Source organism: Notolabrus celidotus, chromosome 13, assembly GCF_009762535.1.
Source record: "Notolabrus celidotus isolate fNotCel1 chromosome 13, fNotCel1.pri, whole genome shotgun sequence".
In the NCBI taxonomy this organism is placed as follows: Eukaryota; Metazoa; Chordata; class Actinopteri; order Labriformes; family Labridae; genus Notolabrus; species Notolabrus celidotus.
In genome coordinates, this window is record NC_048284.1 from 20,825,754 (window position 1) to 20,842,901 (window position 17,148).

The window sequence follows — 17,148 nt, forward strand, 5'->3', positions numbered from 1 at the left end:
TGGACGCAAAAAACATAAAATAAAAGACTTGCAGAACAGAAAAGAAGGAAGGAAACTGGAGGATGATAAGGACCACCTCATCTGACAGCTCAGGATTAATGAACAGCTACGATTATTGGAGATATCTCTATAGAAACTAGAGACTTAATCTAAATAAAACCAAAAAATATGCTCACCAACTAGCTATCCATTTCTTAGAGCAGGGGTTCCCAAAGTGGGGGTCGGGACCCCATGGGGGGGTCGCAAGACACAAATTGGGGGTCGTGAGATGTCTTCCAGAATTTTTTTTTTAAGTTCTCTAAAATAGTACATTTTACCCATTATAGTAAAAACTATCAAAAAAATAGTAGCTAACCTTTAAATAAAACCTTGAAAATAGAAAATGTGATGATTTTTTGCCATTCCTTTTGCCAGATGGCTATATGACAGTCATCTGGCTTTTTTCTTTTATTGAAAGTAGTTTAAATATGTCATGCATTTAGTTAAAAGAGTATGTGTTTACATTTTCTGAGAAAGTTGGTCGTCATCATTTGTGCGTACGCATGGTCTGAGGAAGTTCTAAATTTGTTCGTAGTGTAAGAACAAATTCAAATAAGAATTTATTGATGAATCCCAGATTTTTGCTTCAAACGTGCGTACGCACAGTTTAAGCACATGTTTGTGCGTACACACTGTTAGTGAATAAGGCCAATTAAGCCTTATAATGAACTGTGAACTCATTTGAATGTCATAACCACTTTTGGATTTACTCCAAATCTGCTCTGAAATTGCTTTTCACTTTTTTGTTATTTGGCCCCAATATCAGTCAGCAGATGATGTTAATGGTCTGCTTGGGACGTAACTAGTTACTCTATGGTGTAACTCTTGTGTGTTTAATCATGGGTTTATTTTCCTGAGGATACCGGGTTTGGAGTTTTGTTTACAGACTTTATCTAATCGGTCTGTCAATGCGAGTCCAATGAACACAGTGTCATATGGCCTAACTTCTGTCTCTGTGTAGGTTTGCTTTTTTTTTGTGTGGGTCGAAATATTTCAATCTGCCAGGGTATATAAAGCAACTCCCAATCCAGGGAAGATGCACTTGACGCCAATCCGTCTCTGTCGTCTTTGCTCCTCAGCCATGCTGCATCAAACAGTTCTCGGCCTTCTGCTGGCATGTGCAGTGTCTCTCAGCAGCTCTGCTGTTGTTCTAGATAATGGCTTGCCCATGTTGTGGTCACAAACAGCCAGCCAACCGAGTGAGCTGCCTATACAAAATGATGTCCTGATGCCAAACCCCTGGCACTTCCTCAACCGTATGAGCCTTTACAGGCTGCTGATTGCTGCAACAGACCCGTTAATGGGATCCATGGGAACAGGTGTCGCTGAGAGTCCTTTTTGGGGACTGCCTCTGCAGCTTGCATGGATGCTGACTTCAGGTAAGATGAAAATGATTCTAAAATCAATGTAAAAGTCAATAAATTAATTAATTAATAAATGAATTACTTCAGAACACGACACTCTATAAATCAAAATCAACCTCTCAGGTATAAATTCCCTACCTGTAAAATAAATGATTTTGCAACTTCTACTATTAGACTCCTAATCAGCATGAAAACAGGTTTAACTTTTTTTGTCCTGAATTGATTAAATATAAACTACAAAGGGTGCCAACAAGTCTAGAAACAAGCTAATGGCATTGTCAATGTCTTGATTCTGCAGGGCGTCTTGTTGACCCAACTGGTACAACTACTTGTGGCATGGAAACAGGAGATACTATGTGTATTTCCACTGAGAGCTGGTGGGCCTGTAAGTAACATACACACAGTAATATGTTAAGGAATAAAGTCTATGTCTGCTCTATATAAAAACAGAACTGGGACAGTTATTTGATGCTATATATATCAGATTTACTCGACTTAAAACACACAAGAACCCCATCATCTCTTCCAGGTGAGAACTACTTTGTCTCAGTGCTGCCCTTCCTCTCTGCTGCGCAGAATGGATTCATGGGAGATGGAGTTCAGGTACATAAGCAGTTGTTTATCTGAAAATGAAAGTGAGAATTAAAAGCAAATCAAAGAGTCAACAGGTAGCCTAGAAACCGCCAAACTAAGAATTCCTTGTAGTCCAGACCACTCAAAGCTCCTTTATACTGCTCATCACTTTCACTTGTTCACAAGTTGACGGTAACATGTGTTATGTGCCCATCAGTAATAGCTTACACTATCTAATCCCACTCATTCATTCACACTCAGCTGAAATGAAGTCTGTGTCCATTGAGAGACGATGAACTTTACCACTGCTGCCCTAAATGTCCAGTACTGATTCTTCAGACATTTTCAGGAGTTTGACACTCTTTTGGCTAAATGTGAAATTAAAATGCAGAGAAAAATTAAAATACTCAAGGATAAAGTTGTTGATTAATCGATATCAGAGTTGTACATTTAGAAGTAGAAATTAGTGAGAGGAAAAGTCATACATTTACAAATTTAGGTCTTAAGATAATTATATTAAAGTTGGAGATTTACAAGAATAAAATCAGATATCAGACTTAAGACATTTAAGTTGTAAAATAACATATAAGAGGATATCAGTGAGTATTCAGCTGCCTTCTCTATAATGAGGATCGTGGATCATCTGGAAAAGTTCTACTCAAGTGCTGAACTTTGATACTTTTAGCTGATGTGCTAAAAGTATGAAAAAACTTTTAGCTGATGTGCTAAAAGTATGAAAGTTTTACTAATGTTTAACTTCACATATCCCTCCACAGTGCTCATGTTAGCACAGGCAGCTACTCCTCTAATCTTCCCCTTCAAATCAACATACAGGCTAACCATAGAGTAGAATGATGACTCTTTTCCTCATAAGTTTATTCTCCTAAATATATTACTTTATTCTTGTAAATGTGTACGGCCTTATTCACCTATGTGCGACTTCATTCTTGAAATCTCTAATCTCTTTTCTGGGCCCTAACAAAGAAACCTGAGCAGCCTTTTAGTTCAAACAATTCAAAAGATAATTTTTTTTAGCGTCGCCAGTGAGAGCTATTTTGAGTTTGGGTCTGGTACAAAGTAAACATGCTTTTTTAGTCAATAGCTTGGGGTCAAAATGTATTATTTGGTAATCTTTACTAATCTATCTGAACTTTAACTTTCCTTTTTTACAAAAGTTCACAGACCAAACAATTCCAGCTTTATTTTAATTTTGACAGCTGCGACAAAGGCAGAGGTGTAAGATATTCCTCAGAAGATGATCACCATTGTTATTATTAGGATTCTAGAGCCAAGTAGCCAGGATGCCTTCAAATGTCTAGGGTTAGGAATAAACTGATTGTAATGCTTTTTGATTTTGATATTATTAGGTCCAGATGCAGGTGCCAGATGGTGTTACAGAATACTGCACCACATATGCTGACTGTTCAACTCGCTTCCCTGTTGCCATGTCCAAGTGGGACACCTTTTTTCAGGTCGATGACTTACACTCACCCAAATGAATCCACATCCAAATCTCTGATTTTGAGACAATAATTCAAGATTTCATCACTGCAGTCGTTGTAAAATGTCTGTTTTTTTCTTTGTGTTTGATGTAGAGTCTTAGGGGCATTTCTGAGTCTGCTGATCCTGACAATGTGAAGAAAGACAACATCCTCGGCCTCTACTGGGATGCCCAGATGACTTCAACCACTACTTCTTCTGCATGTGATGCCAAGTAATCAATCACTCTATCACTCTGTCTGTCCGTCCGTCCGTCTGTCAAAGAAGTAGTTTTTTTTAAATAAACTCTTTTTAATGTCTTATAGATTTATACCCCTCACTTGTGTTTTTAAACAGAAAGCCAGTTAATAATTGTAGCTGATATCATCAATTAGAGTGAGCCTGACTTTTTGAAGCCTTAAAGCTCCTGTGAGCTGTGTTTTGATTTGGCGCCCCCCTGGAGCAGTACATCGTCTTTGTTGATGTTGTCCTGTACACATTTAAGTCCTTTTTGCTGATGAAAAATATCTTCCTGATGGCTTTTACTCACTCTAAATCCTTGTAGTGGAAAAAGTGAAGCCTCTTACCTCTGTGATCTCTGTCTCCCTCTCCTGTCCTCTCCACCAGGAAAGGCCACTACTCCGCTCCAGAGGTCTCATTTGCTAATGCCTGGCTGAACTCAGCTGAGTATGTTTCTGCGGCACATTTCCAATCCAGTCTGGAACTGGCTGCAAAGTTCATTGTGCCTCTGCCAGGTCGAGTTTTAAAGGTACATACGTACAATTTCTTTATCCATATATATTTTTAGCTGTCATTTTTTAAAATCTGTGTTATCTGTCAACTTTGTTCTGTGTGTCATACTATGACAATAAGGAGGGTGACGTTGCCCCAAACATTGAAGGACTGAGTCAAGAGGAGAACAGCATGCTGAATACCTTCTCTTGGTTGGATTCCATCAACAGAGTAATGGGTAAGACAGCCACATACTGACATACTAATATTCAAGATTTTAAAAGTTAATATTTGAGCCTCTAAAGGTTTATCATGATAACTGTATGAAATCCACCAGGTGGGACATTGGTGTCTGTGTGGCGAAAAGGCATGTGCTCCGTGACAACAAGAGAGAAAGGCAGAGACCTGTTGGAGCAGGTCATGCTGACTCCTGCCTACAGCTCCATCTCCTTCATGGGCATTGTCACTTCAATGGCTACAGAGTGCTGAGTGAGACAAACACTCTAACAGAGACAAACAATCTAACAGATACAAACGGCAACTCCAACTATAGTGCTGTATTTTATTTTTAAACTGTAGGAGAATTGCAAACAGTACATAGGTTATCAAATACCTTACACTTCATGTTACTTTAGGGACATTTGAAAGATGCAAGTTGTTATTTTAAATGCATGCATTTAACTTGTAACAGGTAGTATTTCCAGATTGTAAGATCTGATTATGATTTAGTGTCAGCCAACAACAGCTCTACTCCAGTCCCACAGCGCCTCCCATTGGTCATTTGATCTAATAATGCAGTGACAGATAAAAAGACGAAGGCCATGGAACATCTTCAGTGTTATAAATGGATGAAATGTATTCTTCGGAGAGTGATGAAAATGAACTGTGGGGGTTTTGATTGAAAACATTAATCAACAGTTGCCCATGAATGTGTATAAACTTGAAAATAAATTATTTTTGAGCTCATAAGTTTGCATGGTATCACTGCTGGACTCTTTGGAAAGAGCATCAATATTAAAAGATGCTTTTTGACAAATTGTGGTTGATAAGCCAGTCATATGGTCTCATATGGCCAGATGGCAGACTTTTTGCAAGTGCATTGAAAACACTGTAGTTTCTATGAAATCAATTTCATACCAAGGGGTTAGAGCAAGGGGCCAATACACTTATCAGAGTCACAAACTTGACATGAGCATACATGAAAGTTTAGCTTAAACACAAAACACGACAGTTACTTTACCAAACACAGCCTATAGTTTTTATTAATGTAAACAATGGCATCAAATAAGAATTATATTAAAGACATTTAAAAACAATGAAAAGCCAGAGTATCTGAGGGAAGCCTCCAACGCTTACTGTACAGTGACTACAACAAGCACATCTGGGTTTCTCCCTGTCTTTGTGTCCACAGGGTAGATATTAACCATAGACTTTACAGATGAATCAGATCAATAACTGGAAATTAACAAACCTCCATTACTGCAGTGGCATCCCCCTATATTATCTGCGTGTTATAATGCAAGCTGTTGTAGAAAGTGTATATCTTTCTACTTTTACTATTTCATTCTATGTAACTTTTGAAAACAATGTAAAGGACATCAGGAAGAACCAGGGGAGTTCCTAGCTTTAATTTCTTACTGTGATGAAAATGAAATGTGAACTATGCATAGAACACAAACTGTTCTTGGTGTAATCCCTGTAAATCCCTACATGAGAGGACACTTTACACACATTATCTGGCTGCATAAAGGACTAGGATATTCCCAAGAAGAGGATCGCCTTTGGTATAATTAAATGTAATTTTAACTTTCTCATAGTGCATTGTATGATATTTCCTCCTTTATTTCCAGATTGATCATTTATGTAAGGTTCCTTTACTAGCAAGCTAATAGAGTGAGAGCTGCATTCAGACATTACAGTCAAGTTGCGTATCCAGTCTGATTTATCGGATGACAGATCAATCTGTGTATATCTAATGTATATTAGTGATTGAATTGAATAGAATAGAATTGAATTGAATTGAATGCCTTTATTCAGTCAGTGTACATAGTACGAATGATATTTGGGAGAGCAGCTCCTTTAAAGTGCACACACAATATCATTTAACAACACAAGAGGTAAATGTTGTTGCACAAGAAAACAAAGACAAGACAAAAAGGGCAAGACAAGATATCAGTGCAGGGTGGTTGAATTAATAAATAAATGAAACAAAATGAATAATGAATACAGCTGGAGTACCAGTATCTTGGTTTTAATACATTTGAAAATGTTTATTTCACAGTTATTAAAAATAAAAGGATATGGATTTAACAATTTACAGTAAAATAAAATAAGATAAGAATAAGATCAGTAAAGAGAAGTTGAACCTTCAATCTAAGACCTCACTCTTTGAAAAAGGCTTCATAAAATTTGCCCATAGCCATGTATAACAAACCTGAAAATGTGTTAAAGTAACGACTTAAACAAATCCACGTGCTCTTTGAAGAAGTTACGCCAAACTCAGAGTGTGGCGTCAAGATCACTAAGACAAAATGAATAACAGATTAGATTATATCTGAGGTAACGTTATATCTGCTTTCATGTGTTTGTCTAACAAGGCACAGAGTTTCCTCAACAAGAGCAGATAGGCTAGCCAAGGCCGTTGCAATAGACTTCAGGTCGTGGTCGTTCGACCTGTAAATATTGTCTTAAAAGAGCAACAGATCAATTCTGTGAAATCAATGTTAGAAAGCATGTAGAGAGCAAACAGACCACTGAATGAAACCATACACTGTTTCTGAACTTTGTTTCAAATAAGCTGATATTTTATGTAATTATAAGAGCCGGTGATGATGAGAGTCACATGAAATAAAGCATCACATGCACTGTCAGCAGTACTCACCAACCCTGGGTTTTTGGACTTCACGACCCTTTATTCACAGAAAGTGAGCAAACACTACAAAGTTACTAAATAACTGCTTTCCTATAGACAGGCTCACCACTGTTGACCATCATGACATGGATATCACAAGGCTGCATAGCAGAGAGTGTTTTAAAAAGGGTCAAGGGACAAAATGAGTTGGGTGTTTTTTTGCCCTCCAAAAAAAGAGATATTTATAAAACATGTTTTGTCCTCTCTTAGCCATGCATCTCAATAATGTATCCTATCCTAATTTCCATCTCTAATAAATAATACATGCAGTCTGATAAACCTAAGCTGACCTTTTAGTTCTAAGTGTTTAAAAAATATTGAAATCATTTTAGTTGATGTGTTTGTTACCCAAATACGAAGTTCACCAACCTTACAACAAACACAAATCAGAAATCCCTCTGAGGGTAATAAATCAGCTGTAATCTACAATCTGTTTTTGTATGAGCGTTGACAGTACATGACATTAGCACACTGTTTATTTTGTTAATATGTGTAACTGTGCTGCAGCACATGCTATTTGAGTTAGAAAAGAGAGCATGTGTCAAAGGACCAACACAACTTTTGGATCAAACTAAGCTTTGTGCAGAGTTTGTGAAATATTATTAAGTTTACAGCTAGACTACAGCAGCCTGTGGGATAACATTACTAAAGTTAAGCCTCTGATTATTGTCACAAATAACCTCCAGCTGATACTTTCAAAATAAATGCAGACATTGGTCCTAATTTGTCAAACTTGCGTATGAACGAAAACAGGGTGTACAATCATTTCCACACACAGGTCTGCATTTATCAATCTGGACAAGTCCAAAAGTCACGCTCAAATCCCACACCAGGTCTCAGCTCTTGTACACAAGTTTTCATGTCAGCGTGGAGCGCTGTGCAGCAAAGTAAATCTGTCTGTGGCGGGGAATTACATCATATTAGTGCAGCGCATTTTCAGACAGACAAACAGAGGTTAACATATTAATATTTAGATAGTTAAATTAGATGTGACACCAAAAAAGAATTGTAAATTTCACTCTACTTCTATCAATCCCTGTTAAATGCATGCTTTTGAATTCATGCTGTCAGCTGATTTCTTGGTTAAAAAAAAAGCTGATTTCTTTACTTGAATAAGTAGAGAGGCTGCTTTCAGTAATTATCAATACTGATGTGCACAGTACAAACTCTGTAGAAAATTTTAAGCAAACCCAAACAGCCCTAGAGTAAACAGAATTAAACTTTTAACGTGTGAGATTGGATGTTTTAGACAGCTGGTTACAGGATTTACCATGAAGATGATGGCTGGTTGGTGATTAGATCCCAGCTCTAGCAGTCACATGCTGAAGTGTCCTTTGGCAAGACACTGACTGAACCCCAAATTGGCCCGAGCTGTTGCTCAACAGTCTGTGAATGTGTAGGAATGAGATTAGCTAATATTTGTGGTCCTTACTACAAAGCAGCCTCTGCCATCAGTGTTTGTATTGGTGAATGTTACGAGTAGCGTAAAAGCACTTTGAGTGGTCAGAAAGACTAGAAATGTGCTATTTAAGTACAAGTCCATTTAACAATATGGCACCTGCTGACTATTGGCTTCAAAACAGCCCTTCAGAAACAGATAGGTGACGTCACAGATACTACGTCCATTTCTTATACACTCTGAGTTTGATTCAAAATAGTCACACACTGACATGACGATAAGCTGTCCACCATACCACAGTTCCTCTAAATGCTAAAAACTGCAGTTCCTTGAATGTCCACTTGAGGTGGACTCCAGACGTACCTGAAACCACATACACACAAATAAAAAAATTAAAAAAGACAATTTTTACAGCAGAAATAAACGTGTTTACAGCCTGGTACAAGAAATGAGTGTAGTCTGGATAGCTCATTTCTTGATTGGCACACACTGTACGGGGTTGAATTTTTTTCATATGGAAATTTCGAAGATATTCAGGTTACTCCATTATGAGGGGCACAGCTGACTTGATTGATAATTGTAGCTGTTGGCTAGGAGGCTCGAAGTCCGCCTCTTTACCGCACATTAGCTTGACAGCAATTAGGTTGACTTCAGCATATCCAATATGGTTCCAGACGACGATTGGCCTCAAAACAGCGCTTCAGAAACAGATCGGTGACAACTCAGATACTACATCCATTAATTATACAGTCTATGATTGCATCACAACTTTAGAGTGTATAACGTGCAGATCCTCTCGTGTGTTTGTGCATTTCTTCAAGGTTGGTCACGACACAGGAATCTCATTAATTATTCAACTTTTCGTGATAAACCTCTTCCTCTGTTGCAAGACTCTTCCTTGCCAGTTAGCATGGAAAGCTAATCAGGTTCAAAAGTTGTTTTGGCTTCTATAGCTCATGTCTCTATTTATGACAACACGTTTGTTTAGGTCCAAAACAAACTAACTAACCAAAATAAACAATGTGGCTTTCGGACTATTAAAGTAAAACACTAAAAATGTTCTAAATATAGTGTATACGTACCTAAGTGCTTAGGTGGAAGCTTCTTTAAATGTGCTAGTAGGAGGTACTGTCCATAGACTGTATAAAATATGGACGTAGTGTCCGTGATGTCGCCCATTTGTTCCTGAGAGCTGTTTTGAAGCCAATCGACGGCAGCAGCCATATTGGAAATGCGGAACTCAACGAGACAATTCTTTCCAGTGTTTCTGCAGCCAGCCTCAAGCGGATTCTCGATGTTTTGCACTTTATAACACTTCCGCATGGGCTTCATCCCGTCCCGTCTTCAGGTGATCTCCCGGTGATAGCCTAGCTTGATTGTCAGTTCTCTGGCTGGTTTCTCAACAAAGTCGCCTGGCATTTTCTTTGTGTAATATGCTTACTGTTGTTAAGTACCTGATACAACCCCACTTCAGATAAAGTAACAATCTAACGCTCTAAATTTATGAATCATGGTCACTGTTTTGGCAGCATGCAGTCAGTCACTTCCCCTGACACCTACTCCCAGCGGCAGTTTAAACCATAGACTGTATAAAATATTGACGTAGTATCAGTGACATCACCCATCTGTTCCTGAGCACTGTTTTGAAGCCAATCGTCTGCAGCAGCCGTATTGGAAATGCGGAACTCAATCAGGCAGAGTGTGATGTAAAGGGGTGGGGTTTGAGCATCCTAGCCAACAGCTATGTGTTCCCGTCTGGGAGTCAAGTCAGTCATGTCCTTATTTGCAAAAAAACTTGTAATCTTAATATCTTCGGAACTGTCGCCCCCCGTACAGTGTGTGTTGATAGAGAGATTAGCTACATAGAGCCAAGCCATTTTTTGAACCAGGCTGTAAACATGTTTATTAATGCTGCAAAGATTGTCTTTTTTGAATTGGTGTCTATGTGGTTTCCAGTGTTTCTGCAGCCAGCCTGGGCTACAGCGTTTGAGACCGGAGGTTGCAGCTTGGTTTAAACATTAAAATAATCTAACACAGTCAATCTTAATGCTGATGGTCTTAAACGCTTTGTTGGTCACAAAGAGGCATCAGTCTAAATTTAAGTTTGATTCATAACTAGCTAAAAACTTCTTACATGAGCTTTAAGGTCCTTCTATATTGTATTAACTTTAAAGCCATCTATGATCAAACACCTGTGCATAACTCTGACCTGCTCCATCCAACCATCACCAGTAGGTCCCTCAGGTCTTCTGACCAGAGTCTCCTTGTTATACCCCGTGTCCGATTGAAACCAGAAGTTGATTGTGCCTATAACTCTTTAGAACACTCTTCCATTGCAATTATAGTCAGTTGTTTCTACTGGAGCTTTAAGAAACTACTCAAACCTTTTTTTTTTTAAACTGTATTTTGACCATGTTGTGATTATGCATTTTTATTGTTAGAATCATTATTGTTATTAATCTTTTTGTCTGTGTGTTTTCGCTTCATTGCATTTATATAATTATTATTATTTATCATTGTAGAATTTTCTGCCTATGATCTGTTACTTCCTTACACTGGGCCAGCTTTCATATCTATTAAGCAACAAAGGAGCATCAAAGAGGGCATTCTGCAGAGTTGTCAACATACGCAAAATCTCTCAGATCAGGCCCTTCCTTTCACAGCATAACCTAGAAACTGTCATCCATGCATTCATTACTTCCCGATTAGATTATTGTAACTTACTCTATACCTGCCTAAGCAAACACAACCTCCCAAAACTCCAGTTAGTCTAAAACGCTGCTGCCATACTCCTCACATACACCAAGAAAAGGGAACAAATCACATCCATTGGTGGCCTGTGGGTTTTAGAATTGATTTTAAGATTTTAACTCTAAATTTTAGAGAAATGAATGGACTGACCCCTGAGTACCTAAGTGAATGCCTTAAAATGTATGTCCCCAACTGCTGCGTGAGATCTTCCGGCAGGTCCCTCTTGGAACTCCCAAGGGCAAAGTTAAAAACAGAGGTGAACGGGCATTTGCAGTCAGGGCCCCGTCACTCTGGAATGACCTCCCAGAGGAGATCAGGCAAGCCACATCCTTGTCCTCTTTTAAAAACACACTTTTTAAAATGTGCTTTTAATTCTTAACTCATCATTGACTTATTAATTTCTGCTTGGTTTTTATAATTGTCTTTTACTTAACTCATTTTAGCTTGTCATGTGCTTTAGTGTTTTCACTTGCTGTCTTGCACTCTGTAAAGCACTTTGTGAACATGTTTTTAAAAGGTGCTATATAAATAAAATGGATTATTATTATTATTATTATTATTATATTATTATTATTATTATTATTATTATTAGTAGTAGTAGTAGTATAATTAATGTGTAGAGGGCTTTAATGTGGAGAGTAGGTTTGTACTCTGAAAAGTCCTAGATTCACTCTTTGGGAGTTCTGGTTTATAACTGTGAAGTCCAAAATGCTGCAAAAGCAATCCGTTTGGCATTAAAAGGATTGTCACATGCATCTTGCAAGGATTTTTTGGCCCCATTTGTTAAGAAAATAAATCATGGGTCTGAATCAATCTGCTATGTTTGATAAGAGGGCTTTTCTAAATATTTAGAGAGTTGTGTGTACACACAGTATCTTATCTCTGTCATGAGGGTTCACTGAACAAGGTTTCACATGTAGCAACATTAACATGTGCCACTCTGAACATGTGTGTTTCCCAGGTTTTCCAGAACATGTGATGTGACCGTATATAAGCCCTGTATGTGACATCTCTCAGGCCAGAGAAGACACTCTTTACTAAGCCTCTCTCTCTGCAGTCCTAAATCCTCAGCCATGCTGCGCCTGACGGTCCTCGGCCTTCTTGCATTTGCAGTGTCTCTCAGTAGCTCTACTGTAATTATAGAAAATGGCATGCCCCTCCTGTGGGCCCAAACTGTGGGATCAATGGCTGAGCTGCCCAGTCAAGGTGACATATCGACTCCCAGTCCCTTCAACTATCTTCATCGCTTGAGTTTTAGCCGACTGATGATTGAAGCTACAAACCCGTTCATGTTAACTATGGGGCCTGATGCCACAGACAGTCCTATGTGGGCTCTGTCACTGCAGCTTGTTTGGATGCACACTTCAGGTAAGATGATCATTTTTATTTTCTCTCTCTGACATCAGAAAATATTAATAGCCGGTGTAAACATACAAAGTGAATTTTGAATGAATGGTTACAAGCTGAAGATTTTACCAGAGGACACAAATCAATGTCAGAGGCATGCTTATCTCCTGTTGTCCTTAACTGAGTGAACATGTACTTGAATGCCATCATGCAAACTGATGTCTTAATATGAAATACCTTGAATTTGCAGGGCGTCTTGCTGACCCAACAGGTGTTACCTCATGCGGCACGGCATCTGGAGATAGTAATTGTGTTGCTCCTGAGAGTTGGTGGGGCTGTAAGTAGGACTAATACAAAGACGAACACATATAACACACAAACACACACACACACACACATAATTTTTCTTTCTTCTCTCCTAGGTGTGAACTACTTTGTCTCAGCGCTGCCCTTCTTGTCTGCTGCGCAGCAGGGCTTCATGGGAGAGGGAGCTCAGGTATATGAGCAGCACTCTTAAAACGAGAGTGAAACTATTTGCTGCCATCATGCTACCAGCTCAATGAGGCTGTGTAGTTGTTTAAAGACTTTAGGCTAAATGCTAACCAGTGCTAATGTTGACATTTGGGCTAAATGTAATGATGGATAAGTGTTCCTAATGCATTTGCTGTCAATATAAAAGATGATTGTGATGATGATTCATTTTAAAATCAACAGGTCAAGTTTATGGTACCTGATGATGTAACAGACTACTGCTCCACACATGCTGAGTGTTCTGCTCAATTCCCTGATGCTATGTCTAAGTGGGACGCCTATTTTCAGGTAAAAAAAAAAACAAAACTGCTTCCTCTAAGTTGACACACACACACACACACACACACACACACACACACACACACACACACACACACACACACACACACACAATCATGGACTGTGTCAAAATGGATGCAATAAGTGTTCACCTACTGTGGAGCCAAAAGATTTAGAGCTCCCCCTGCTGACTGGCTGCATTACAGGTCATAAACCCTGCCACCCCCATGTTAATAACTAATTAATACACATCAAAATTTGGTCACAAACATGTTTTTGGCATTAAATTTGGGTGTCATGCTGATTTATGCCTAGGTTTTTTGTTTTTTTTAGAATTTTAGTCTTGGTTAATTATATGATTGTAAAAATTTGATTGACGGCTCTCTTGCAGCGCTGTATCCATGGAGGGGGTGATGGCTTAAAAGCTCATAGTGGGCAGAAATGAAGGCACATTGGGCATTCTACAGTCAGTTGAGTTCACACAAAGTTAAATCCACTGAAATCTCACATCAGCAACAGTTCACTCTTGCCTGCTTTACTTAATCCTCATTTTAAAAAGATCTGTGTCAAACAAGGAGTTTCAAATTGAAAAACTCAGGCCTAGTCAATATTAGTTTGGGTGTGGGGCATAGACTGAATAAACGGACATATTCTCTTTTACGTCACCCAATTGTTTCTGAAGTAGATTTTTGATGCCGATTGTTGGCAGTTGCCATTTTAGAAATGCTGACTCAATCTAACTTTCAGTCAACCTAGCAAGAGGCAAAGAGGTAGAGGTAAGGCAGACCTTAAAACTCTTGGGGAACAAGATCATCCCAGTAAAATGTGTGGATAGCTATTGAGACCAAAATCATTCTTTTTATCCATCAATCCATTTATTATCCTGACTGCTTATCCGTTTGGGATCCCGGGGGACTTTGGGCAGAGAACCATTTTTTTAACCAGAATGCAAACATGTTTAATTTAACTGTAAAAAGCTTTATTTTGAATGGGTGCGTATCTGATTTCTAGTGCTTCTGCAGCCAGCCATAAGGGTACACTCAATGAACTGAAGTTTTTCCACATTTGATTTATATTTAAGACCGGGGGTTTGCGCTTGGGGTGGGAGGGTTCAGAGCAAAATTGCTGTAGATTGTGTCATATCTGTGATGTTCTCTCTCACTGTGTGACTGAAGGGCCTCATCTCAATTCCTGCTTCTGCTCTCCCTGACGATGAGAAAAAAGATGCTATCCTTGGTCTCTTCTGGGGTGCCCAAATGGCTTCAATTCAATCATCCTCCATATGCAACGGAAGGTAGTCTGTCTGTCTGTCTGTCCGTCCGTCCGTCCGTCTATCTATCTATCAGCTCTTCTTCTCAAAATTTTACAGCTGACAGTGTTGTTTTTGTCACAGGGTCAAAAGCCATATTTTAAATGTACCTGAACCCCTCTCTGTGTGATCATTTTGTCACCAGGATTGTTTCTGTTATTGTGAATTAATCAATAGTGCTATGAGGCTTTGACAAATCAGAACCAAGTATTTAGCACAACCTGGTAATAAGTAAGACAGCCAGGTAATGAATGTTATGAAATTGAAATGAGTTGATATTAATAATTCAGTACTTATCATCACTGCTTATTGTTGATTGTCTATAAGTTATTAGCGAAATGGTAAATCAATGTTACATGGGATAAGATGGCACCAACACTGATTTCATGTGTTGTTTTGTTTCTATATTTATAAAGACACTATTTTTTTTAATTGACAAGTTAAACACAGAAACTCAAATACATAGGTATACAGTGAATGTAGTAATCATTACTGTTTAAAGGGTTACTTTTAACAAAAGTCTAACTCTTACTCTGTCCTCTGTCTGAAAGATAAGAAAGGCTACATAGGTTTTTTTTCTGACACTTTTTTTAAAAACTTTTGTTTCCTTTTGACCCGCTGGTACTAGCTTAGGCATCATTTTATTCCTCTAACTCTGCAACCAAACAAATCCTTATCACTTTTGTTTTTTACTTATGTCCCTCCCCTTCAGGAAGACCCACTACTCCAGTAAGGAAGTGTCTTTTGCAACCAGCTGGCTGTTCTTATTTGACTACCTTTCGGCTGTATATTTTCAATCCAATTTGGCAGACGCCACAAAGTTCATATCCCCTCTGCCACCCCGTATTTTGTTGGTATGTACCAAATCCATTTCATTTTATGTGCCAAAAAAAAAATGTTTTAACTATAAATTGTTTTTTAAAGTATTTCAGATTTTTAAACCTCTTGACTCATCAAAGTTTTGTTCTGCCGGTCATTTCTTTAAGGAGGACGATAACGCACCTAAAATTCCTGATTTGAGTGAAGACGAGAACCACTCACTGTACATCTTCTCCTGGATGAATAGCATCAATAATTTATTGGGTGAGACACACACACACACACACACACACACACACACACACACACAAACACACACAAACACACACGCAGATATCACTACATAGATTTTTCATTGCTATGATTATATCTTCCCCAGGTGGGAGTTTGGTGAGCGCGTGGAAACGATCCGTTTGTTCAGCAGAGCTCAGAGCGAAAGGCAGAGACATGATCACACAGCTTTTACTGAATCCACAATTCCCAACCAGCACTTTTCTGTCCGTCGTCTCTGGAATGGCTTTGAGCTGCTGAGAGGAACACACCACCAAACAAAAATGTTGAGAAAGAAAAAGACAGCAATGTTGTTTTTCAGGTAGTTCTCTGTTAACAGAAAGCTACAGACGAATGCAAAAGTCATGTGATTTGATGTTTGTAGTGGATAAAACTGAACTACTTTTAATATTGACAAGTTGTAGTTCCATAATGTGACTCACTGTTGAATCTGTCTTTGTTGTACTAATAGAATTTTGTAATAGGACTCTGTACAACTACTACCTTGATCAGAGGCTAAGTCTTACAGTTATCTGTTACTGACACAGTGTCTTTCCTTAGCTAGGCCATTTAATATGAAATAGTTTGTCACTCTCTCATGATTATCTCGACCAGCCCTGAGATGCAGTCCTGTTTGGCTGTGCATCCATGTTTCTGATTATTCTTGTGGTTTAATTTTTCATATTCCTTCTTGAAAATAAAGCTGACAACAGAATATCCTGCCTTTGGATTTCTTTTTCAATAATGTGCTTGTTTGTATTCTTTGGCTCCCTCGACTAACTAGCTATAGGCAGGTGCGCCGCCGGGGATTTTTTGCCCAAGGAAAAAATATCACATTGGGCCCCATCACCAAAGGCCACAAGAACCCTGTGCAACTGCTGTCAGTCAGCATCACAATCTCTGATTTGAAGGTATTATTTGAGTAATCTCTGTGATTATTAAAACAGACTAAATCACTCAATGCTTCAACCTGCCCAGCATCCATACAGACTATAGGCTGGAGCTTAGCTTATGTAGCTTTGTTTTTAAAGGTTTTTGTAATAGCACAGATAGAGAGAAAAAAGAGATACCCACAGACCCCTTCAATAATGCTAATTGACATGCTACGTTGCACACCGTCTTGTTCATTGGGTTGGGGGCAGTTGTGGGGATATGAGTCTGCCCAAAGAAAGTAGAGATCTCTGATATACATATTATGAAGTCAACGGGACCATTTTTTATATTACCTTATTCTGAATAAAATAGTAATTATTATGATTTATTTATTTTCTAAATTATTTTCGGGCCCAGTCATGGGCCCTTAGAATCATCCTAACTTTTCCCCCCTATACGTCGCCACTGGCTA

General features: G+C 38.6%; 2 protein-coding genes across 2 annotated transcripts; both read left to right on the forward strand.

The window, feature by feature from the left end:
• Nucleotides 1–1,075: 1,075 nt before the first annotated feature.
• Nucleotides 1,076–5,143, forward strand: LOC117824589 (protein LEG1 homolog). Its single transcript, XM_034700122.1, has 8 exons — nt 1,076–1,418; nt 1,702–1,788; nt 1,933–2,006; nt 3,344–3,448; nt 3,572–3,690; nt 4,083–4,224; nt 4,329–4,425; nt 4,525–5,143. Exons 1-8 carry the CDS (start codon nt 1,076–1,078, stop codon nt 4,674–4,676), a joined length of 1,119 nt encoding a protein of 372 aa, XP_034556013.1. The 3' UTR covers nt 4,677–5,143.
• Nucleotides 5,144–9,250: 4,107 nt separating this feature from the next.
• On the forward strand, nt 9,251–16,518 carry LOC117824377 (protein LEG1 homolog). Its single transcript, XM_034699850.1, has 9 exons — nt 9,251–9,318; nt 12,210–12,616; nt 12,846–12,932; nt 13,018–13,091; nt 13,310–13,414; nt 14,581–14,699; nt 15,427–15,568; nt 15,701–15,797; nt 15,913–16,518. Exons 2-9 carry the CDS (start codon nt 12,322–12,324, stop codon nt 16,062–16,064), a joined length of 1,071 nt encoding a protein of 356 aa, XP_034555741.1. The 5' UTR covers nt 9,251–9,318; nt 12,210–12,321; the 3' UTR covers nt 16,065–16,518.
• The last annotated feature ends 630 nt before the right edge of the window (nt 16,519–17,148 follow it).